Consider the following 25678-nt stretch of genomic DNA (forward strand, 5'->3'; position numbering starts at 1 on the left):
AAGTGTATAACTGATATTGTTCTAGGAAATGTGATTTGTCATCTGCTCTTCCTGAAAATCTCTAGAGAAACTTTTAAAAAGAACATTATGTATTATTACAGAAGTTTAGTTCGTGGGGCTCTGTTGTTCTGTACGTGTAAGAGTTAGGTACCATTTTTGGGGCCTCTTCCTTTGAGCCCTCAGTATACCTTTGGTGTGCTTCTATCCAAAGTACTTACTCTGCACTGTGATTATTGATTTTCTTATCTACCTTCCCTCCAAGATTTTGAGCTTCTTAAAGATCTAACCATGTTTATTCATTTCTGTATCCCCACTGCCTAACGCTGTGCTTGCCCCATAACAAATGTTTATTGAATGTATGAAAATATTTAAAATAAAATCTATTTATTTAGCAAACCATCAATGAGTATATACTGTTTCAGGTACTGTACTGGGTACTGGGAGTGATAAGAAATTAACTCTGACATTTCCTGTAGAATGTCTAAACAGATAATTAAAATATAGTTAGTCTATTGAACAATGACATTTGCTCCCCTGCTGTGTGCTAGGTTTTGGTGCTAGGTGCTAGATAAGTAGATATCGGTGCATAAGGATGTCAGGGACATTTTTTCTACTTAGAGAAGGTTTCATTTGAGCTGAGTTCTGAAGGATAAGTATTTCTTCAGGTAACACTTATAAGGAGAGGAAACAGCATTTGCAGAGGAATGAAGGCATGAAAAGTGCCTGAAAAGTACCAGGTGCCTGTGCTGCAGCCATCTTGTGGGGAGCACGTAGGAGCTTTCTAATGGTGGCCGGTAGCATTTGCACTAAGTCTTCTATATAGGCCAGAGAGAGGTGATTTGATGAAAACAGTTCAGTGCAATTTCAGTTTAGCAGCTCTTTAAAGGGCTGAGAAATAGGTAGAAAAGTGGGGGAACATTACAGATGTAGACATTTATTTCAGGCCTCAGCATTAAACTATTACAAGCAGGTTCAGGTTTTACTTATATGTGAATTCCTAGACTGTCCTAAATTATTTTACATCCTTGCTTAGCTAGTAACTGTTACCTATTAGTGTTACAAATTTCAATTAATGGAAGCATAATTACTTTCTTTACAATTTTTTCCCAATGATCTTTCTAGATATTTCAGTTTTTTTCTTTCTGGATACTGAATAGTTGAGAAGGACATGGACTGCTTTTTTCCTGGTTATATTTTTTCCCTAAAATATTCAGTCTGTTAAAATTTGGTCTTCTAACTTTTTCCTAGAGGCTTAGTTCTAGCAAACTAAGAACTAAACCACCTGGATGGGATAGATAATAAATGATGATCTAGCATAATTTATTTGGATAGGATTATCTGCCCAAGTGAATTTGCCAAAATTACTGCCATGATGATTCAAAAGAACATGTTTCATATATATTGTATTTGTTTTTTGTATTGACTAGTGAATTTATATATCGTTTTATTATAAAAAGCAAAAAATAATAGCAACCTCACCTAACAGTTATTAACCCTTAATGAGAAGCAGTCTGCCATAGTGGTTAAGAGCACAGATTCTGGAACCAGATTGACTGTGTTTGTGTCCCAGCTTCTACCGCTTTCTAGCTGTGCAACTTCAGTGAGTTATTTAACCATTCCATCCTTCAGTTTCTTCATCTGCTAAATGGGGGTAATAATAGTGCCTGCCTTAAAAGGTAGGTGTGAGTTATGTATGTAATACATTAATTATGTATTAATATTATATATCATAACTATATAATTATATAAAAATGCCTGACATATAATTTTTAAAATTCAATAAATATTGGCATTTAAAATTATTATTATTAAGCATTTATTCTATGCCAGGCACTGTACTATGGTTTATATTTGTTATCTCTCTTAATCCTTAAAGTAGCTCTGTAAGGTTGGTAATATTATTATTATCTTCAATTTACAGTAAGCAAACAGAGGTTCAGAGAGAATACTTAATTTATCTAAGGCCACGGAGTTAGCAAGTGCCTGTGATATAAATCCAAGAAGTCTGACTTGCTATGAACCACTTTTTAATTTTGAATTAATTAGGCTGATAATAAACTTGTGATTATTTAGGATGTATCAAAAAAAAGGAAACATGAGTATAATTTAAAATTGTAGCTAAACATTGGTTAGAAAAATGCTTTTATATGCTTAGGAAAAACTATTTTATTAGAAAGCAGTTAAGGTTTGTGAACTTACTTCACATCACACTAAAGGCATAATAGTTACCGGCATCAGACTACCTGTGGTAGAATTTACTGAACATTTAGCAAATGTCTTACGATTTAGTGCAGATGGGATCAGCAAAAGCTCAGCAAAGCCTAGGCCTGGCCTGCTCATTTGTCCCACTCAGGGCTGCCCCTGAATCGGGCTCTGCCACCATTCTCAGGACTGCCTTCCAACCAGCTGTTCCCTACAGGAAGGCTTCTCACTCCCTCTAGAGTTTGGTAGTGGGACACATTTTGAATAGAGAAATCTTGACAACTGTAATTAAAAACAACTTTTTAATATGATTCAACTATACTGAGCTATTTATTTAGCATATAAAAATTCTTGCGTTTGAATCTCGACTTGTTAATCTGTTCAGTTAACACTATACCATCAATCTAGTTTCTAATTCTTTGTTTAGTTCCTAAGTCTCTTACTGCCCTAAATGTCCTTTATTTGGGCTGTGGCAAGAACTCCATAAACGGTAGCTGTTATTAACACTGTTCCTTTATTCTGACTGTATTAATGATTACTTTGTACAGTAGTTTTGAATAGAGCAATATGTTTTGTACCATTTTAATTGTGAATTTAGAAATTAGCTACTAAAATGATCTTTTATGAAAGAGTTTTTTGTTTTTCTATATTTTTGTGAATGTGTGTGTTTAATTTTGTATTGTTTGTTTGTGACCTTGGGCAAGTTATTTTACATCTTTAATCCTCTGTATCTGTAAGATGGATTTGATGAGACTACTTCATCAAAGGGTACACAGTAGGAATTTAATTAAATATTCTCTAAGAAATGGAACAGATGAAAAAAATGTTTAAGAGACTATATTCCTAAATTTGGAGAATTTCATTTACTAAATTAATGAGGAAATATAACACATATGAGATCAGAGGGAAGGATAAAGGCCTGAACCAAGCAGTAATGGTAGTGGGGATGGGAGGAAGGAGTGGGATTTTATTTATCCATTTGGACATTTGGGCTGTTTCTATTTTTTTGACTGTTATGAATGCTGTTATTAATATTTGTGTATGAGTTTTTTTGTTTGTTTGTTTGTTTTTGCTGTACGCGGGCCTCTCACTGCCGCTGCCTCTCCGGTTGCGGAGCACAGGCTCCGGACGCGCAGGCTCAGCGGCCATGGCTCACGGGCCCCGCCGCTCCGCGGCACGTGGGATCCTCCTGGTCCAGGGCACGAACCCGTGTCCCCTGCATCAGCAGGCGGACTCCCAACCACTGCGCCACCAGGGAGACCCCTGTGTATGAGTTTTTGTGTAGACATATGTTCTCATTTCTCTTGGATATATACCTAGGCGTGGAATTGCTAGGGCATGTGGTAATTCTACTGATACATTTAACATGTTGAAGAACTACCGAGCTATTTTTCAAAGTGGATGCACCACTTACATTCCTACCATTTCTCCACATTTTTTGCAAATACTCATTATTGTCTGACTTCTTGATTCTAGCCATGCTAGTAGGTGTGAAATGTTATCTCATTGTGATTTTGCTTTGCCTGGTGGCTAATAATGTTGAGCATCTTTTCATTTGCTTAGTAGCCATTTGTGTATCTTCATTGGAAAAATGTCTGCTCAGATGCTTTGCCCAATTTTAAATTGTGCTATTTGTCTTTTTATTATTGAGTTACAAGAGTTCTTTATACATTTTAGATGTAATTCCCTATCATGTATATGATTTTCAAATATTTTCTTCCATTTGTGGATTGTTTTTTTGCTGGTGTCCTTTGAAGCACAAACATTTTTAATTTTGATGAAGTCCAGTTTATCTACTTTTTCTTTTCTTTTCTTTTCTTTTTTTTTTTTTTTGCGGTACATGGCCTCTCACTGTTGTGGCCTCTTCCATTGCGGAGCACAGGCTCTGGACGCACAGGCTCAGCGGCCATGGCCCACGGGCCCAGCCGCTCCGTGGCATGTGGGATCTTCTCGGACCGGGGCACGAACCCGTGTCCCCTGCATCGGCAGGCGGACTCTCGACCACTGCGCCACCAGGGAAGCCCTACTTTTTCTTTTCTTGCTTGTGGTTTTGGTGTCATATTTAAGAAATCATTGCCTAACCCAATGTCCCATAGATTTACACATAAGTTTTCTTCTAAGAGTTCTATACTTATGTCTGACTCATTTTGAGTTGATATTTCTGTATGGTCCTACAAACTTTTGACTCTTCTGAGTTCTCAGACTGTTTTTAGGGTATACTGTCTATAAGATGCGAGGTTGGACTCAGTGATCACTGAAGTCTTTTGCAGCACATTTTGCGATTCTAATTGTAACCTAATTGCCTTAATGTTCTTTTTAATAGTACCATTGTTTGTTACAATGACCAAAACCCATGTGATAGCAGCTTCAAAAGAAGCATTTTATACCTGGCAGTATCGTGTGGCAAAGAAGCTCACAGCATTGGAAATTAATCAGATCACCCGGTCTCGAAAAGAAGGGAGAGAAAGGTATAACTTTTGATGAACATTTTTTAGTAGCTCAACCATATCACATTTAAATCGGACATAGCTATTTACAAATTGTCATGCTTGAGAACTGTGAATTGTTTTGATTACTAGAAATAATTTTCCATTAATTTGAATATCTTTCAGATTTATGTGTTTAAATTTATCAAAATAAAAGAGAAGTAGCATGGTGTAACAAAAGAAAAGCCTTTAGCGTTAAAGACTGGAAACCTGTGTTTTTATAAGGGATGGCTATTCTCACTTATCTACTCTCTCCGTATTAGAGTTATAATGCTACACTGACATATGATTGTCTAACCAAAACTTCATTCCTATAGGTTAGAGGTAGAGGTCTTTCCAGGACGGTGGGGTGATTCTAGTATCATAATCATCACAGGAGAGGCAGGTCCGTAGACACAGATATGGAGGAGGTCTCTAGGTGGGGAGAACTGGTCACTTGCCTTCTTTCTCTTGCCCTGGATTCCAGGGGTTTTGGGGTTGGAACTATTTCTGATAACTGGGGGTAAAGATGACTCTACCATGTGGAGAAATTAGGAGCCAGGATGGAGGGATTCTTTCCAATAAGTATAGCAGTGCATTTACTGTGTTTTGTAAGTTATATTGTCTCTGTTAGTGATATTCCACGTTTGCTGCCCTTTTGTTGTTATCCTAAGGCTTTAAGCAAAGCATTTGGTTGAGTAATTTTAACCTAATGATTGTTAATGAGGGCACAGGCCTGTGTTGGTGGTGGTGGGCAGCGGGGAAGTCATGTCAGAAATCTCAGGTTGCTTTTTTCAAACCATTTTCCTTCACACATACTTGAGATCTTAATGCAATCTTCCCTTCCCTTTAAGACTCACTCGTGTACTAAGGTAGGTGATATAACCCCAGTAAAAGTATTGTGGATACCTGAATTCATGTGGAAGCAGGAAAAAAAAGAAGTGGAAAAATACTATATCTTGTATTCTCTGTAGTTCTGAAAGACCCAGTGGGAAGAATCTTTGGCCTCTTTGTTACTAGCACTAGTAACAAGAGACCTGCAGTCTGTGGGGAGAAGGTGGCTCTTAGGACAAGGTTGGAGCAGAATAGTCTAGCCTCTCCATGGAGTGACTGTGCTTTGTGAACCAGCTAAAGAGATTCTGGCTTCTGTTTAAATAAAGAAGGCATCATTTCCTTATATTTCTGTCTGGGGTATACTTCCTAGTTTTAATGACTTTGGGCCAGTTCTCTCTGAACTTCAGTCTCGTCATCTGTAAAATACCGTTGGTGATGCTGATAGGAACCAGCATCGATGGAGTACTACTTCTTGTGTGCCAGACACTGGGAAGTCTAGTCAGTACTCGTATTATTCCTGTTTCACAGAGAGGAAACTGAGACACACAGCGTAAATTATTTGCCAGAGGTTCCCAGCTGATAAGAGGAGATGGCACACAATGCCAGGTTTATCTGGCTCTGAGCCACTTTCCTCAGATTGGCCTTTCTTGTAGTACCCTACTTGTTTTAAGAAAGGGATTTGGGTCAGATGATCTCTTGAGAGACCTCCTATTCTAACCTTTGACTTATATTTTGTGATAACTAAGTAGAAATATTGACTGTATGTACTTAATAAAAATGTATTAGAAAGCAGAAACATGGTACCTCTAAATTAGTATACCTTTCTGTTTTTAATACATTTCTTTAAAATTTATTTAACATTTGATCTCCTTATTATATTGGTGAAAGTACAAATACGACTTTAATTTAACAATGATAAACTTTCATGATATTTTAAAGATGGAAAATGGCTTAATTTTCCTGTGATTATATTGCAGCTGCAGTGTCTTGAACTCCTTTTATGTATCAGGCTCTGTGCACGTGTGCTTTACCAGCATCGTTTTATTTATGCCTCTCAAAAATCCTGCAAAGGGGGAATTGTTAGCCTTCTTTTACAGATGAAGAAATTGAGGCTCAGAGAAGTTAAATAACTTGCCCAGGGCCTCATAGCTACTCAATGATGTGTCTTCTCTGTTCACCTCCGTTCATTTCAATGTTTTCTTCAGCAGACATTATAGAGCGCCTGACAACGTGTGGCAGGCACTGGAGATGTAGTCTTTGCTTCTAGGAAAATCACCGTCTAGTGGGAGAGACAAGGAAACTAGCAGCAATACTGTGGTGTGAATAAGTGTTACAGTAAAGGTATCCGAGAGATGGTACACCAGAAGTGGTGCATCTTCATAACACAATAGGCATAGGGGAGGGTTCTTTACTTCAGAACAAGAATTCCATTAATTAGAGCTTCCCAAATGCACTTACGTTTTACCTTTATTAAGCATATCGTTAGAAGGGAAATTAGGGAGAAACAACAGAGAAACTTGATGCTTTAGAAGTTGTTCCTGACAAATGTTCATTGGGGGAGTAAGGGAAGATATCTCTTGGGGCTTTTACCGAAATTCACTGGAAATATATGATTCAGTGTCCAAATATATTTTTGGCATAGCTCTCAGGAGCACGGCACTTGCATACCTAGTAAACACATGGTAGGTAGTTTCTGCCTTTGTAAGATTGAGCTGTGTCAAGAACTCTTTAAAATAATCAGGACAGTAATATTAAATAACAGTATTCATTGGTGTCATCCAATCCTTTAATTGTTCTAGAGATCATGAAATAGTATAAACCTTACTTATACTATCATTGAAATTAAATTTTTTTTTTCAGAATTTATCATGTTGATGATACTCCTTCTGGATCAGCGGATGGTGTGCTTGATTATAGCAAAGCCATTCAAGTAAGTGCCAGCAAATGTTAATATCCATAGATTTGGAAATACTGTAATTTTATTTTGAGAACTGAAAATAATTTGTTTCCAACGAATAGCATTTTATTCTAGTAATTCTTTTAAAAATTTCTATTCTAATTCAAATTTTTCTAGATTTGTTTTTTCTTCTTTTGATTTTGAAAAAAAGTTTATTTTGACATGATCATAGGCCCACAGGAAGTTGCAAAAATAGCACATAGAGCCTCTTTACCCAGCTTCCCTCAATGGTGACATCTTACATAACTATAGTGTAATATCAAAATCAGGGAATTGACATTGGTAATGATGCTGTGAACTAGACTACGACCCAATTCCTATTCAGTTTTCACTAGTGTTTACATGTAGTTTTATGTAACTTCATCACCATAAAGGAATTGCCTCGTGCTACTTCTTCATTTTCACACCCACTCTCCACCCCCATCCTTGTCCTCTGGCAATCACTCATCTGTTTCCATCTCTATAGTTTTGTCACTCTGAGAATGTTTTACGAATGGACTCATACAGCATGTAATAGCATGTCAGCTTTTGAGACTGGCTTAAAAACATAATCCATCCAGGTTGTAGCGGTGCCGTGCCGTTTGTCCCCTTCTCTATTTTGGCACACGCGGGTCCTTTTGCTGAATGTTCATCTTCTACAGCTAAGCTCAAGTTTTTGTCTCTCTTCCCATTTTGGTATAAGTTTATGCTCTTCCCTCTGTGCACTTATAACTCCTGTGGTTTACCTCTACTGTGATCATACTGTGCTGTCATTAGGTGTTGGTTCCACTGCCTTTCCCAGTAGACTTCTGAGTAATCCCCGAGGGCAAAGATTTTATCCGAGTATCTCCAGTGCTTAGTTCAATGTCTGGCATATAGTAGGTGCTCAGTAAGTAAATGCTGGTTAAGTTAATAAATATAGAGTTACGGTATTCTTCTTAGTGAATTGTATACTACCTTGTACCAGATTAGCCAGTCAATGAATATTTGTTAAAGAGTAATGCTGATTTATTTTAGGGCACAAGGGATCCAATTTGTGCCATAACTGCATCTGATAAGACATTGATTGTGGTAAGTTGTTAAAAGAAAAACTTATTCTATGAATAATAATCGTTTAACTTGTTAAAAATAGAATAAAGCAACATGTTTTGGATTTGAATATCATCTTGTGGGCACCTCAAGTTTTACTAGGTCCAACAAAAGAAATAAGAAAGTTTTAAAGATTGCCTCACAAATTGTTAATCATTTGCCAAAAATAACTTTGTGAAAGCGGTAGAATCATGGCCAGCTGGGGAGAGTTTGAGGCTGGGTTGAACGAGCCCAATAAAGGTTGGCAGATGTGGAGCAGATGGACGGTGGTAGCAGGTCTTGGAAAGTTTCCTCCTCTGTGTGGACTGCTTTTTCATATTGGAGAAAGTGCTTCGGCTCAGCTACTTCCATAAGAATTAGAATGAAGAGGTAGTGTGCTTGGTAGCCAGTAAAATAAAGAAGCCTGTGGCAAAATTTTGCTGAATTTTTCAAATAAAATCAATGTATCAATGTTGTTGTGCCTTTTCTTGAGCTCTGACATTTGAAAATATTAATTTTAGAAATAAGTTTAATATAATAATGCTGGTAGAGTCATTAAGTTCGAATTATGTAAATAGATCCTTGCGTGTGTATATTTCCAGTTCTAGTTACATTCTTTAGACATTAGCTAAGTTTATGGGGGAAAAAAATCTTAAGAACATAGTATTCATTTTTCCTCACCAAATAAATTTGGTATATGTTTTAAGGCAGTTTGTCTTACAGTCAGGTCAGGTTTTCTTTTTAGATTCTTTGCTATACAGCAGGTTTTTGGTTGTGTTAGTTGTGTTTCTGACATTTGCAGGAAAAATAAAAAAAACATGCAAGTCAGATCAGTCACAAAAATTGACTTAATTCCTAAATGAGAGTCTACCTCTACACTCAAATAGTTTTAATATCAGCCAAAAATTTTAATGGAAAAGGTATCTTCTGCGTTTAAAACTTTCCACTGTTGAAATATAAACAGCTTTTAGAACCTTGCCTTTTTCAAACTTTTAAAGCCACAGGACCCACTTTTTCAAAAACAAAATCTTATTGTGTACTTCAGTATAATCTTTTAAAGTCTATACCTCCTTTTTGTACATTAAAAAATATCTGCCCTCCTCACCACTCTCTTGCCCTCCCCAGCCTTTCTGATAGGCCTCTGTGGAGAAGCATGCTGGGAGGGCAGAGCTGCTGCCATTAGAAACGGGACAGGGAGTGATGGGCTGAGTGCAGCCTTCTGCTTTTTTCCCCGTGGCTGTGGCCGCAGGCACAGCAGGGTTTGAAAATCACAGCTCTCTCCTGTCTGTTGCTCTAACTGTTGATCTGTCAGCCTTAAGGCTTGCACAGAGTTGCATAGAAACTTATATTCTGTTTTATTTTTAAGCACATTTAAACTAATACTCATTGTATCACTGCTTTCTGATCATCTCCCTTTGCCACAAACTGGTATCACATAGATGGCTATAGGATAAAAACATAGACTTTCAGTAACAACTGTTTCCTATGGTGATCTTATATTGATTTTTCACGTATACGAAATTTAGTTCAATAAGTGCTTTATATTTTAGCCTTTAATGTACCCCGAATGTTAACCTAGACAACTGTAAATAACCCTAGATACATCTTCCTTGTGATGTAAGACTTTATGTATTATTAAAGAGCTAGGTTTCTGACTTCTCTCTTGAATATTACATGAAAAAAAATTCGATCACCTTCAGCCACTTTAAAAAGGTTTTAATTAAATTATGAGGTAAATTTGTACTCAGAACACCATCAGGATCAGGACTGAGAATTCACTATGACACCATCACCTTGGTTTTGAAACAAATGTATGAACATATAGAGAGACCTGTAGTTGTGATTTAATATTGTTATGGTAAATATGCTTTAGTAATCAAAAATACTTTCTGTAGAGTCGTGAATCTGGCACCATTCAGAGATACAGTCTTCCTAATGTTGGTTTGATTCAAAAATACTCCCTTGATTGTCGAGCCTACCAGTTATCCTTGAATTGCAACTCCAGGTAAGTCTGAAAACTTTCCTCGCGTACATGTTAGACTTAGAAGTCATCCATTGGGATTGTTGTATTTATGTAATAAATGCAAAGACTTGTGTTTGTTTTAAACTTGTCTTACAGTTCAGTGTGGTTTTACTATAGTATATTTGTATTTAAATATTATATTTACTATACTGTGTCTAGATGTTTTCTCTCATTGGGCAAAATATAGAAACTCTAGTGTAAAAAAAATTATTTGCATACCAGTTGCTTTCATCCTTTGGATACTTTTTTCACAAGGAAGCAAAATGGAAAGCAGCCCATGTCTTCTATCAAATTTGTAAATGTTAGTTTAAAGCCAGTTATTTATTTAAAGCCATTTCTACCTCATTCCCGGGTTCTGATGAACTTATTTTGAAGAATGGTGATAAGTAATTATGTTCATGAACGCAGATAGTACTTTTACAGTTTTTTTTCCCCTTCTCCAATTTCATTATTTGTAGTCGTCTTGCTATCATAGACATCTCAGGAGTTCTGACCTTCTTTGACTTGGATGCTCGGGTAACAGACAGCACAGGACAGCAAGTTATTGGCGAGTTGTTAAAATTGGAGCGAAAAGATGTCTGGGATATGAAGTGGGCCAAAGATAATCCTGATTTGTTTGCAATGATGGAGAAGACAAGAATGTATGTTTTCAGAAACTTGGATCCTGAGGTAAAAACAAGAAATAAGCATTAACAGTACATAAATAATGAGCCAAATACCAAAACCTGGACATTTCCCCTTTGTTTTTTCAAGAAGTTTGTTGGTGTTGGCTGCATGAATTCTGAAAATAAATAGAAACATTTCTGTGGAATTTAAAAATATTTGGTCTTAAGTGGGATTAATATTTATCCTTTAAATATTCTCCACTTTCACTGAAAGGCACTTTCTAAGCATTTATCTATTCTTTTTAAAAGATGGAACCATGCTCACTAACTATATAGTCTTTATTTCTTTCCTTGTCAAAGTTTAAAACAAATAAAGTAGTCTTATTACCAAAATTGCTTAAAACCACCAGCCAAAAAAATGTGGTTTTGGAATTGCCTCGCCCTTTCATTCTCTTTTGCCTGTTCTGTGCTTATTCTGTGCTTACCTTTGTCTTATGTATATTTACATGAACTTTGTCACCTAGTAATCCATGTTCTTTATCATCCTGATAATCTTACGAACAGGCAAATGTGGACTGTGATTAATAATCTGCTCTCTCTGGGCTGTCAGAAAGCTGCTTTCTCACTGATTTTAAAGTTATATTTTTATTTTCTACTTGTGGCTCACATCAGCTAATTTTTAGGCTCAGAATTTTCCTGTCAGTCTGCTGTGTATCAACTGTTAGCTGTTGTGTTTGGGAATTCAAAATAATTTGAGTGGTAGCCTAATCAAAACATCATTAAGAAGATAAATCTTTTAAACAATTTTCGAATTATCAGTGGATTTTCAATTTGGAATTTTCAATACTCCTGTTATACTCCACTAGTGGAAATAATAAGAGATGACTTGATAAGTGCTTTATGTCATTAATTGATGTTTGTTTGGACCTGTAGTTTCCTTCTTGGGAAGAAATTACGTGCTGGGTCCCCTGAGCTACTGAAGATCTTCTGTAATTATTTAGTGGTAAACTAAACATCTTTAATACCCTAAATTATTTTTACATTTCCCCGTTTGAGCCCTACTCAGGATCTTTGGGTTGGTCAATGACCTGATGTAAATTGTTCTCAAAGTCTTTGTTAAAGCTTTTAGGAGTCTTAAGGATCTTTGTAATTTTCAGGCCCTGAGTAATGGCTCAAAGGAAGGGCATTCAGGGCTGCTGCATTTGACCTATATAAGCATGGACTTCTTTCAAGGGTTCAAAGAAAATTTGACCCTTGGTACAAAACAAGTGTGGAAATTTGACAGGTAACCATGGGATAAACTTGAGGATGGAAGTAAAATACGTTTTGAGTGTTAGGGTCCTTTTTCCATCCTTGGCCCTACTTGTATTAATTCCAAAATCATATGCCTGGAGAAGTGAGAGGATTATGCCTCGCATAATGGTCACACATGGTCAGTCTAGCACCAAGGGAAATCTTTGCCTGGTGGAAAGTGTTTCTTAAGTAGTTTTAAAAGAACAACCTTTTATTTATTTATTTTTGGAGTTTGTTGTCTGGCTTGGCAAGTACTTCAATTTCTATTAGATTTAGAGGCAGGTGAATTTTGTATAACATTACTATTGACTGGATTTCTTTACAAACCATGGTGTGCTGTTCTTTTCATTCATGAGGACCCTGCCTGTGGTCCCTGTTTGGTTAGTTACTCTGCTAGTCACTCCTCTAGCATGTGAGGTCATACTCTTCAAAACTGAACTTACTAGAACTCCTTTAGGACATAGTATTCTGTGTTATTATTAGGGAGATAAACTGTTGTTTGATGGTTAATACCGAATACATTTTTATATGTTTGAGTGTTATTATGAATTCTAGTTTCATACCTTTCCTTACATTGTAGACCCTTCTTCAGATTATGTGTGAGAAAAGGGTGCCATTTGTGTGCAAAATTCTAATTCATTGATAAAGCCTATTTTCCTTGAGAATTGGGAAGTGAGTATTTAATGTTGATATTCCCTGCTTGATCATTTTCATCTCCAGTGACCCTCTGAAGGTACTGATTCTTTGATTTCTTTGTTGACCCATTGATTTTTTTAGTTTAGTTTAGATGTTGTTTAGTTTCCATGTGTTTGTTTTATTTCCAGTTTTCTTACTATAATTGATTTCTAGTTTTATACTGTTGTGGTCAGAAAAGATGCTTGATATCTTTTCAGTCTTTTAAAATTTATTGAGATTTGTCTTATGGCCTGGCATGTGATCTATCCTGGAGAATGTTCCATGAGCACTTGAAAAGAATGTATATTCTGCTGTGTTTGTGTCCTGTAGATAGCTTTTAAGTCCATTTGGTCTAATATGTCATTTAAGGCCACTGTTTTCTAATTGATTTTCTGTCTGGATGATCTTTCCATTGATGTAAGTAGGGAATAAAGTTCTCTAATATTATTGTGTTACTGTCAGTTTCTCCCTTTATGTCTGTTAATACTTGCTTTATATATTTAGGTGATCCTATGTTAGGTGCATGTATGTTTATGAATGTTATATCCTCTTCTTGGATTGACCCTTTTATCATTATATAATGCCCTTCCTTGTCTTTTGTTATAGAACCCAGCACAGGTGGGGGCTTCTCCCGGGGCTTTCTGGGGCCGCTGCCTTGGCAGAAGGTGGGGCTGGAGCCGGAAGGGCTACAGCCAGGGCCCAGCGCATGCTGCGTCTTCTCCCATGGTGCAGTGGTGGTTGCCACCTCTGTGGGGGGTGCTAGAGCTGCAGCCCAGTGCAGGCTGGGAGACTGTGCTGGTGCAGTCTGGGCAGGCAGTCAGGGTTCCAGGCACTTTTCAATCTGCTGCCTCTGCAAGCAAGACTGTGCTTGCACCCTTTAAGATCAGAGTCTCAGTTTCTTACAGCCCTCTGGTAAGCCCCACTGGTTTTAAAAATCAGCCAAGGGAGCTTGTCTTCCCAGTGCTGGACCCCAGGGCTGGGGTGCTCAGTGTGGGGTGTGAACCCCTTGCTCCTTAGGGAAGATACCCATGCTTGTGATAAGCCCTTCCATCTCTAGGTTGCCTGCTAGGGGTGTGGGTCTCGGCTAGATCACTTCCCCTCCCCTCCTACCAGACTCGGTGTGTTTTATCTTTCTGCAGCCTTGGTTGTAGAAGAGCCATTCTGCTAGTCTTCAAGTCATCCTCACAGAGAGCTGTTCTCTATGTAGGTGTAGTTTTGGTGTGTTTGTGGGAGGAATTGAGCTCAGGGTCTCCCTGTGCCATCTTGGTGCTGCCCGATTTCTCTCCTTATCCTTCTATTTCTCCTTTTCTCTTTGTTTTTGGTATTATTTTTTATCCACAGATCATCTTTTATGACTTTATCTTTTGACCCTCTTGCTTTGTTAAATTATCTAGCTAAAAATAAAAAATTTTCTAGTGATTAACCTTTTTATAAGGGTACACTTAGTTTACATGTAGTACCAAAATAAAGTATATGAAAGGCCCCTATAATTTATAAGAAATATTTTGTTACATGTGCTTTTTTTGTGAATTAAATTTTATTCTGATTTTTTCGGTTCATAAAAACATACTGTTTGCCTATATGTAATATAATTTTTTTGAGGAAATTTAGGGATTTTATAAAATTTTCTCATATAATTTTAGTCAGTTTCTACTTTTTAAAGAAAATATACATTTAAAAACCCAATAAACACATATAATGTGCCTACAAGAGCCTCATTATTAAACTTAGACATATTAAATGCAAACTAAATATGATTCAATATTTACTTCTTAGTTTCATCTTTTTAGTGTCTTACCGTGATAATTTTTGTAGTTTCTATTATATATGAAGCACTAACTTTCAGAGTTATAGATTTGATATGTTATTTCATTTGGATTTAGGTTACTTTCTATTTCACTATGACATCACACACATATTTTAAAAAATTGCATTCTGGAGTTATGTTCATTATCAGACAACGTTATCCTATTCTTTTTACAGTGTTCTTGAAGGTATTAAGTATATTGGGAGTGTATTTCTTTTACTAGGGATTTAGGACAACTACTTTACATTATAATATGCATTTACCATACTTTATTTCTACAAGCCTGTATAACGCTAGGACAAGAAACAGACATATAGCAGGCTCATGTGTTTCCATGTTGGCAAATTAAATCTTCTTATATAGGAAATGATTCTATCAAGGATGCCCTCTGGCTAATGTTATAGAGAACATACTTTTCAGTATGGTATGGGACTTTGATGCTTAGATACAAATATAGTGTTTGTCAGTTCATTAAGAATTAAATTTAATGTTGCATGGCATGAATAAGAATTATCAAACTGTATAAACCATTTTTGGATTAATTCAGAAAATTTGAACTGATACTGGATCCTATTAGGGAATTAATACTGATTATGTTAAGGTGTGATAATAGTAATGTGGCCACGTAAGAGAACATCCTTATGTTTTAGAGATATGAAATCGTTCGGGGTGAAATGTCATGTCTAAATTTACTTTACTTTAAAATACCTTAGCCAAAAAATTGACTGAAGCATATTTCTAAAATGTGAATAATTATTTAGATGATGTGTATATGGGTGTTAATGACATTCTCTCTCCTTTTTTGTTGTTTTGAAAATTTTGATAATAAAAGTTAAAATCATGATATGGTAAAGAAGGAAACTTTTGTACAGTTAAACATAACATTTGTTTTTGTCTTTAAAGGAACCCATTCAGACTTCTGGATATATTTGTAATTTTGAGGATTTAGAAATTAAATCTGTTCTTTTGGATGAGATATTAAAGGTAATTCTTATTAAAAAACAATTATATTTCTGTTGCTGGCTTGACTGGGACTCATTTTATACCAGGCAGTGTAGTGTCCTGGTTAGGAGTGTGCAGTGAGGAGCTCCAGCCCTGCCCTGTCACCTATACAACCTTTAGACAGGTTCCTTCATCTTTTAAAGTTTCATTTTTCCCTTCCTGTTTATGAGCCTGTTTTTACCTCTATAAAATGTGGATAGTAATAGTACCTGTCTTACCGGATTGTTATTTTATAAGATAATGAGTGAAAAACAGCACTGTGATCAAGAGCTCATAAATGGTAGTTAGTTGTTTTCATTATTTTTATATTAATAACAGAGATACTGAAGAAATATTTGATAATTTTCTTTAGTCTTTCGCTTGTTCTAGGATATTTGAGTAACTTTTTTATTTGGAGGTCCACTGTTCTCCTATTTTATTTTTCAGGTTTTATAAAAAAGTTCTAATTCCAGATAAAGAATTCCAGATAATTTTTGAATACCTACTTTGGCCTTCATTGAATGTTCTTTGAAAATATTTTACTCTAAGAATGTATTGAAAGTTTACCTTCCTTTTATCCAAAATATTTATTTTTCTATGTACTACATATGTGTTTTGGAATTGGAATAGTGGATTTTAAATTTCCAGAAGTTAGTTGCATTTTGTAACATGTTTTCATATTTTGGTTTGACATGTAAATTGCAGCTCTTTTATTGGGAACCAGTTGTTTTCTGTGTCATGACCACCCTGCCGCAGCAGGAATGGCCCTCACCCAAAATTTGGTTTGCGTGTAAAGAGTGATGACACCACAGATACACCAAAAGGGTGTAAAACGGTCTTACAAACTTAATGAGTTTTTAGGGGAGAAAGGATAGGCTTCCCAAGCTGCTCCAAAATTGGTTTGAGAGCAGGGAAAGGAGACTGGCTTGGGTTTTTTGGGCAGTTAGAGGGTGGGCCTAGGGTGAGGGTTCCCATGGGTAGGTAGAGATATGTGTGGTTTGAAACTCCTGCGTCACCAAAGGATGGAACACTTATGCTTTCTTATCATCTTGTCCAGATGTGAGGCAGAAGGGAAAGGGGGAAGGGTGAGGCTTAAAAGCTATCAGCAGTCAGTCAAAAAGGAAGGTCTGAAGTTCTGTTACAATCTAGGTCTCTTAATGATTAACATTAGGTAAACATCAGAACATTATTCCGTATAGCTGTAACCAGTATGTGGAAAGATAGATTTGATAGATTAGATGAATAAACAGAAGTAATTTTATAAAAATGACATCACTGTACAATCTACTTGTTTAGTGTTTAATTTTAATTCAGTAATGTGACAGTGAATCTGAAGGAATTGTAGAACATTAATTTTTTTTCCACCACAAATGATACAGCTTTTCTGGGTTAAGAAAAAAACTGAAGAACTAAGAGGTTATTGCTTTTAAACTACATCTTAATTTTTAATAGTATTGATTGTCACTCTAAAAGACGGTGTTTTTACATTTTCTCCCTCTTTCTCTCTTCTTTTTGTTAGGCACATTGTTATTTTTATGTTGTCAAGATTTAGAACATTAACATTTTGTTTTGTAACCCTAATTTTCCACATATGTAGTCTTATATTTAAATGGAAGCTATTACCAGTCTTTTTCTACATTTTCTCTGTACATGAGTTCTTAATTTTGATTAATCTTTTAGTTGGCTGGATATCATCATTATAATTTTTTTCAAGAAAGGCTCATTGACACACCATTGTAAAGTAATTATACCCCAATAAAGATGTTAATTAAAAAAAGAAAAAAAAAAAAAAAAAAAAAAAAAAAAAAAAGAAAGGCTCATTGTTGCTGATTGCCTTAAATGCTGGAATGCTTAAAAATGCCTGTGATGTGTTGCTCTGATGATTATATTGACTTTTATGAAGAATTTTTTAAAACACATGTTTAAACTGGTTAGATGTACTTTAAAATTCTTGATACACATTTTATGCACATCTAATACTAGGATAAAGAAAGTCAGAAAGAGAAAGACAAATACTGTATGCTAACACATATATATGGAATCTAAGAAAAAAGAAAATGTCATGAAGAACCTAGGGGTAAGACGGGAATAAAGACACAGACCTACTAGATTGAGGATATGGGGAGGGGGAAGGGTAAGCTGTGACAAAGTGAGAGAGTGGCATGGACATATATACACTACCAAACGTAAAATAGATAGCTAGTGGGAAGCAGCCGCATAGCACAGGGAGATCAGCTCGGTGCTTTGTGACCACCTTGGGTGGGGGAATAGGGAGGGTGGGAGGGAGGGAGACGCAAGAGGGAAGAGATATGGGAACATATGTATATGTATAACTGATTCACTTTGTTATAAAGCAGAAACTAACACACCATTGTAAAGCAATTATACTCCAATAAAGATGTTAAAAAAAAAAAAGAATAACTACAGTACTGTTGCCCGGTTTAGTGGCACGCATTGTTAAACTGTGAGGGCAAACCAGGTTCTGTGTGACAATTTTGTTATCTGTCTGACTTACTACATAAAAAGCCGTAAAGAAAAGAATATTGTCATACCTTAGTTCCCTCTGAGGTCTTGTTGACCCAGGAAATATTTAGCTGAACTGTGGATTCCTTCAAGCATACAGTTTTAAGAAACAACATGAGTGTTGTACACCTAAAACTAATACAATGTTACATGCCAATTATATTTCAATAAAATAGGAAAAAGAAATAACATGAGAAATTTCTTGGAGGACTAGAGGAGGAGGAGTGCAGAAGGAAAAGGACGGGAATTAACAGTTCTCTAAATTTCCTTTGTATGAGATGTTTGTTTGTGATTACCCCTGTACCTGGTAGATATTACACAGACCTCATTTTTAGGTGAGGAAGGCTCTTAGTGGCTGAAAATGATTTATCCAAAGTTCATCTGTTCACTGACTCAGCAAATATTTATTGAGAGCCAGTAAGACAGTTCCTGGCTTCAAGTAGAGGAGTTGGGGAGATAGACAAGAACTTCAGCAACTGGAAGAGGGGCAGGGGTGCTGTGGTTCAGTCAGTAGGTGTATCTCTTCAAAGGTCTGAAGCAAGAGAGCATTGGGTCAGTTCTGAGACTGTGAATAATGTGGATAACACGGCTAGGCATTGTGCTCAGTGTTTGATACGTGTTATCTCACTTAATCCTCCCAATGCTAGGAAGTAAGTTTGATTACTATTCCATTTTTTCAGAGGAAGAATCAGAGGCTTGGAGAAATAAGCTGATTTGCCAGTGATACCCGGTTAGCAGTAGGCAAAAGCATGGTTTGACTCCAAGCTTTCTGGCTTCAAAGCTGGTGTGTGTAACTGTAGTGCTGGCAGAAATGAGGCTGGGGAGAGGTAATGGGGTAGGGGACCCAGGTCATAAGTGACCTCGTATGCCTTGCTGTGGAGTTTAGACTTGATCCTGGAGTCGGTGGCGGAGTAATGCAGGAGAATGATATGATTAGGTTTATATTTGGGGAAGATGGCCCTGGCTTCCTAGGTGGGTAGGGAGAGGGGTAGGGCAGGTTCTAGAAAGAGCTGCCACATAACCAGCAAGGGATGGAATTAGGATTTGAGCTAAGGACTGTTTGAGTCCAAACCTCATGCTCTTTCCATCCTACTTTGCACGGTAGTTCCCTAAGAACTTTTCAGTTTCTAGATACAGGGGTTCAGTTGCAGGGTGGGGAAGGGGTATGTGTGGCTCAGTTAACCTTTTCAGAGAACTCTGGTCCATGGGAGCCGTTACTCTTTTACACACGGGGGCTCTAATTTTCTTGTATGCTTCACTTTTTCGTTACTTAGAATATGTAGAATATCGGTGAGTTCGTTATAACTGTTTTCTTTCTCTGGCTGTTAGCTAGTTCTTTGCTGCAAGACTGGCCTTTAAATTTTTTTTTCTTTGTCAGGCTGCTAAATTATAAAAGGAAAGTAGTGATGAAAACCAGCCCTTTTTCTTTTTTTTTAAAAAAAATTTGTCTGCTGCCCAACAGCATGTGGGCAGCACTTAAATTCTATTTAGCATTTTACTATACTTGCTGTGTCATATTTCTGTCCATCTGTCTATCTGCCCATTAATCAGTCCTGTTTTTTAATATATTTCAGAGTTAGTACATATATACTTTAGCATGCATATCATTAATTAAAGTTCACTAATTCAAGTTCAGTATTTGCTTATAGTTTTCTTTCACTTGAAATAAAATTTGCATACAATGAAATGCACAGATCTTAAGTGTACCAGTCAGTGAGTTATGACAAATGCATACGGTTGTGCAATTCAAACCCCTGTCAAGATACAGAACATTACTATCATGCTAGAAAGTTCCCTCATGCCTCTTCCCAGTAAATCTGTCCATACCCACCCTCAGAGCAACTGCTATTTATAATTTTTTTTTTCAATAATAGAAAAAAAGAGTAGACTAAGGAGTGAGGGGTAGAGGCCCTGCACATGGTGTTTTCTGCTCCAGTGGAGGCTGGCAGCACTTGGGGCGGGAAGAGAGTAGCTCCTGGGGAAAGACATTTTGAGCCAAGGGAGACAAGGCTGCATGATTGTAAGGGACCCCTTTGACGACTGTCCCCTTTTCCCCTGATTGCCTCAGGAGGGACTTCACTTGTGGACTGTGGATGTTTTCCAGATAATTCCGAAGACCCACACATGGCAACTTCTCTTTTGCCAAGTTTTGCTGATAATATGATACAGTTGTTTATTTGTTTGCTGTTTTTACTGTAAAAAAAAAAAAAAAAAATACAGGGCTTCCCTGGTGGCGCAGTGGTTGAGAGTCCGCCTGCTGATGCAGGGGATGCGGGTTCGTGCCCCGGTCCGGGAAGATCCCACATGCCGCGGAGCGGCTGGGCCCGTGAGCCATGGCCGCTGAGCCTGCGCGTCCGGAGCCTGTGCTCTGCAACGGGAGAGGCCACAACAGTGAGAAGCCCGCGTATCGCAAAAAAAAAAAAAAAACATACTCTAAAGGCAACTATTTGAATTTCTTTCTTTTCATCTTTACTTTTAGAATCCAGAATATCCAGACAAGGATTATATCATTAACTTTGAGATTCGGTCCCTGAGAGATAGCCGAGCACTGATTGAGAAGGTTGGAATTGAGGATGCATCTCAGTTCATAGAGGATAATCCACACCCCCGACTTTGGTATTTAAAAATAAATAAATAAAACCTCTCAAGTTTTCAGGTGTGAAGTCTCAGCTCTGTCGTCCCCTGCTCTCATACGAGGTTCCTGATGGGAATAGGCTTCTGTTCTTATTCTTTTTAGATTTAAAATATAGAAATTTATTTTAGATTCGGAAGTATTCAACATAAGCATAATATTATATGAAACGTATAAATGTGTTAAAATAATCACTTTCCACCATGTTTCACTAGAAACAGTAGGTGTAATAATTGAATTCTGATTCAAGACTTGTTTATCCTTAATTTGCCATTGGCTTTTCTGTTTCTCTTTTTAATAAAGGCGCCTACTGGCTGAAGCAGCTCTTCAGAAACTGGATTTGCACACTGCAGAGCAAGCGTTTGTGCGTTGCAAAGATTACCAAGGCATTAAGTTTGTGAAGCGCCTGGGTAACCTGCAGAGTGAGTCCATGAAGCAGGCGGAAGTGGCTGCCTACTTCGGCAGGTTCGAAGAGGCTGAAAGGATGTATCTTGATATGGACAGAAGGTAAGTGATAAAGGTGCAGGCATCCGGACTAATTCCAGAATTTGTGATTTTTTTTTTTTTTTCACAAATGAGGATTGTAAAATAGACTAAATGTATCATACCATCTCTTTCAGAAAATAATTTGTTTGGATTACAACCTAGATAGTCTACATGACCTTCATTAATTTATGCTTTGTAATTTGGGGCAACTTTCTTCTCTGTTTTTATGTAATATTAATGACTGGCCATGGGAGACTTTTTTCACTTGGTAGGAAAAACATTCATATGACTGCAGAGACTGGAGGCTTTATCATTTATTATACCACTCATTATTTGGGTTCTCTTTTTTGGTTTAGGCCATTATTTAATTTTCACTTGTCAAGGAGCATGAAATAAAAATCAAAGTAGGGATTGAGTTTTACTCTTTATATTTCATTTTTATTTATATAAAATACTGTATGAACTTCATTTCAACTGTGAACATTATATCTAATTTTTATTATTTGTACTTTCAGGAGGTTGCTAATACAACTCAAGCCCTGAAAAGAAATATAAACCCAAACATGTAAACATGAAATAAGTCTGATTATGTCTTAAGAAATTGATGAAAAGAAGTGATTATTATTTAAGTCATTATTTTGCCAAGTAAATTGAAAGTCTAGGATAATAAGAGGCAGGAAATTGTTTCCTCTTTCCTTTTGCAGGTTCTCTCCATTGCCTCTTACCTGGTGAGGCTAAATTTCTAAAATGTTTGGAGGTACCTTATCTGTCTCTTCACTGTTGTGTATTCTCAGTGCCCTAGAACTGAACCTAGCACATAGTAGGCGCTTGATAGATACTTGGTGAATGAATGAGTGAATGTCAATTTTTGTAGAGATCTGGCTATTGGCCTCCGGCTGAAGTTGGGAGATTGGTTTCGAGTACTCCAACTCCTGAAAACTGGATCTGGAGATGCGGATGACAGTCTCCTTGAACAAGCCCACAATGCCATCGGAGACTACTTTGCTGATCGGCAAAAGTGGTAGGTAACCTATCTGGACCCCCTCATCCGTTCATTTGGCACTTAAAATTGTAACTGCCTGAGTACTTCCCTATGAAATAATGCTAGGGAAATGAAGACCATCCTTCCAGATCCCAAAATTCACATAGCTCTGGATTCACATTGAGGAGCAAGAGATCCTTCAAGCACTGTAAGACTTTGGAGTTTCAAAACCCAGAAGACTTATACTGTAGTTCCAGGTAGCTTTCTACTGTTTGAGGCCACAGTTTATATTTTCTTTTGTTATTATAGATTATTTTCAGAAATCATTGACTTTTATTGTTAAGTTATTTTGATCAGTATGCTTATTTATTTATGTCAGTGTTTGGAAATACAACTGTATATCAGATTAAAACATATTTCTTAAGAACATTCAAAGAATGTTGTAACTAAAATATGCTATGCAGTCTTTAGTTTAGTTTTGCTTTTTGTTCAATTTATATGCTTCAAAGACATACTGTAACTAAAGATGATTGGAATAATACTAGTGCTGGCATTCTAATGAAAGAACATTTTTAGTAAAAGTGCTTATTTATGAGGAGATTCACATTAGTTTTAAAAGGGTTTTTTTTCTTTCCATAGGTTGAATGCTGTACAATATTATGTACAAGGCCGGAACCAGGAACGCTTAGCTGAGTGTTATTATATGTTAGAGGATTATGAGGGATTGGAGAATCTTGCCAATTCACTTCCAGAAAACCACAAGTTGCTTCCAGTAGGTATTATAAATTTCAGTTTTTGGAGTTGTTAGGTTACTTTATAAGGTTTTTATGTCGTAGTCTGGAAATGTCCACTGCAATATAGAAAATTAAAAATTAACTAAAACTTTACAGTTTCTTAGGCATGGAATGATGCTTTAGTTATTAAAACAATTTACCAGTATTACAGAATGCTTGAAACTGGAGAGGAAGAAATCAGTCATATTCCTACTATTTTAACATGATCACAGTCTTGTGTAGGCTTGTCAGTTTTGTAAACTTGCTTTAAAAAATTAGCTGAACACGTGAAATATTTACAGATGAAATGACATGTCAGAGATTCGCTTCAAAATGATCTGGGGAGTAGTGTGTGCGTATGTATGTTTGAAATTTGCTATAAGAAAAGTTTAAGATAGCTTAAACTTTTATTAGGTTCACAATAAACTTTTATTAGGTTATATTAGCAATAAAAGTCAAGATAGCTTGACTTTTATTAGGTTATATTAATAATAAAGGATTTAATGTTGAAAAAAAGAAACTAAAAGCAGAGCTGTCTATAACTTTGTTCTAAGTTTTCTTTTCAAGGCTCTTTAAATTAATTCTTGAATAATGTAAGTGAGCTTGTATTTTATTTGTTTTATCAGAAAGGTAAATCACTGAGTTGTACGAGACCTGGAGAGGTAGTAGCTCTCAACTGCAGGGTCTGGACGTATATCAGTTGTGGATTCTGCTACAAAATTTTGTCGGTTACTTAATAGATGAGTATAGAATTCTGTTAATTCAGTTCTTTTCTCTATTGTGAATTAGGGCAATTATCCCTGTAATAATGGCATTTTTACACACCCTTATTCTCAATCTTATATGTTCATTTGAGTAGGAAAACTGAAATTACTTACAACCCTGGGATTAGGGACTGTGTATCTGACATTATACTGTCATCTGTTAGGTGTGTCTGATGATGCAGAAAAAAATGTTGCTGTACGGTATCCAGAGCAGTAATATTACTGATTAAGTACTAAGTAATTATAGCTATAATAATTAAATATTTAAAATAATTAAAAAATTTCAGTAGTACTGCAAATTTTAAATCAAGTTTTGGAGGATTTTTTAATAATATGGGAAAATGTACAAAATATTTAAGTGAGGAACACAGGATACAAAACTATATGTAATATGATTACGATATATTCACAAACACACATATACATATATATTCACAGGATACAGATATTAGGAAATTACACCAGAATAGAGAGAGAGGTTTCTTGTGGGAATAAGATTATGTGTACCTTTATTTTTTCATATTTTCTAATTTTTTTTACCATAAGAATGTATTACTTTATAATCAGGAAAATATAAGCATTACTTTGAAAAAGATAGTTGGGTACAAAATTGTACTTTTATGATATATCCCAAAATATTTTAGGAGTAGGGATGGGGAGAGAAAACGCTGACCAATTAGATATTAAGAAAGAAAAAAAAGTGATATTCTGAAGATGGGAAGTACAGCCCAAGGAGTGTGATCAGTGGTTGTTGTGGTTCTCCTCCTCTGTTTTTGGTTCAGCTTCCCGAACTGATGAATGGCCAACTTGTCTGGGGCATTGCTTTATAGAGGGATTTGAGAGCCCTCTGAGTGTCAGGTTTCCCTTAAACCTCTAATTAATGATCGACATTGAGTATAACATCAATTGCCTTAAAGGGTTTTTTTTACTTGCTAGCGTGGGGTTTGTTTTGGAGCTTGGTATTTCTGTAAGCTAGCTACTGCACTGAGAGAAGGTAAGAGTGCAGTATCTTCAAAACCTGGTTGAAAATAAGATCTGTGCTGTGAGCCAGTGAAGCCCAGATTTTATAAAAAGTGATGTTTTAGCATCTCTTCTGGTTTGTAGCCCCTGCCCCTACGTCCATTTAAAAGAAAAATTACTGTAGCCACCAGAAAATTTAATATTCTTATGTCCCTATGGAGTTTTATAAGTTAAAATATAAGTGATTTCCTTGTTCTATGAGATCGATAGTATTATTTTATCCACAGGAAGTAGCACAGATGTTTGTGAGAGCTGGAATGTGTGAACAAGCAGTGACTGCGTTTTTGAAATGTAATCAACCAAAGGCAGCAGTGGATACCTGTGTACATCTCAACCGAGTAAGGAACTGAAAATTAAAGTCACCCATAGTGATGCTTTAAAGACTGTTGCCTGTAAGGGTTGGAGAGCTTGAGATGGATTTTGTGAAGGGAGCCAGATAGTCTCTTACTTAGTTGAGGACTGAGAAAATGTTGGAATTTGCATTTACCTCTTGAAATGCTACCATTAAGGGAGACCCGCTCATAACTAACTCAGTATGGGAACCTGAACAAACCCTGTGCTTTTAGTCTGGCAAGTTTTTGTCTGGAAGTAATTTCATAATTTTCTGCA

The 25678-nt window shown here is 36.5% G+C and overlaps 1 protein-coding gene across 1 annotated transcript in view; it reads left to right on the plus strand.

Moving 5' to 3' along the window:
- Positions 1-25678, plus strand: part of WDR35 (WD repeat domain 35) — a 59610-nt gene that overhangs the window by 26838 nt on the left and 7094 nt on the right. The window contains exons 12-22 of the mRNA XM_060027059.1: positions 4526-4670; positions 7362-7431; positions 8455-8508; positions 10401-10510; positions 10987-11197; positions 15812-15892; positions 20892-21028; positions 21348-21551; positions 22405-22551; positions 23152-23284; positions 25297-25407. Of these exons, the coding sequence (XP_059883042.1) occupies positions 4526-4670; positions 7362-7431; positions 8455-8508; positions 10401-10510; positions 10987-11197; positions 15812-15892; positions 20892-21028; positions 21348-21551; positions 22405-22551; positions 23152-23284; positions 25297-25407 (1403 nt within the window). The remainder of the gene's footprint in view (positions 1-4525; positions 4671-7361; positions 7432-8454; positions 8509-10400; positions 10511-10986; positions 11198-15811; positions 15893-20891; positions 21029-21347; positions 21552-22404; positions 22552-23151; positions 23285-25296; positions 25408-25678) is intronic.

This window comes from Delphinus delphis, chromosome 12, assembly GCF_949987515.2.
Source record: "Delphinus delphis chromosome 12, mDelDel1.2, whole genome shotgun sequence".
NCBI lineage: Eukaryota > Metazoa > Chordata > Mammalia > Artiodactyla > Delphinidae > Delphinus > Delphinus delphis.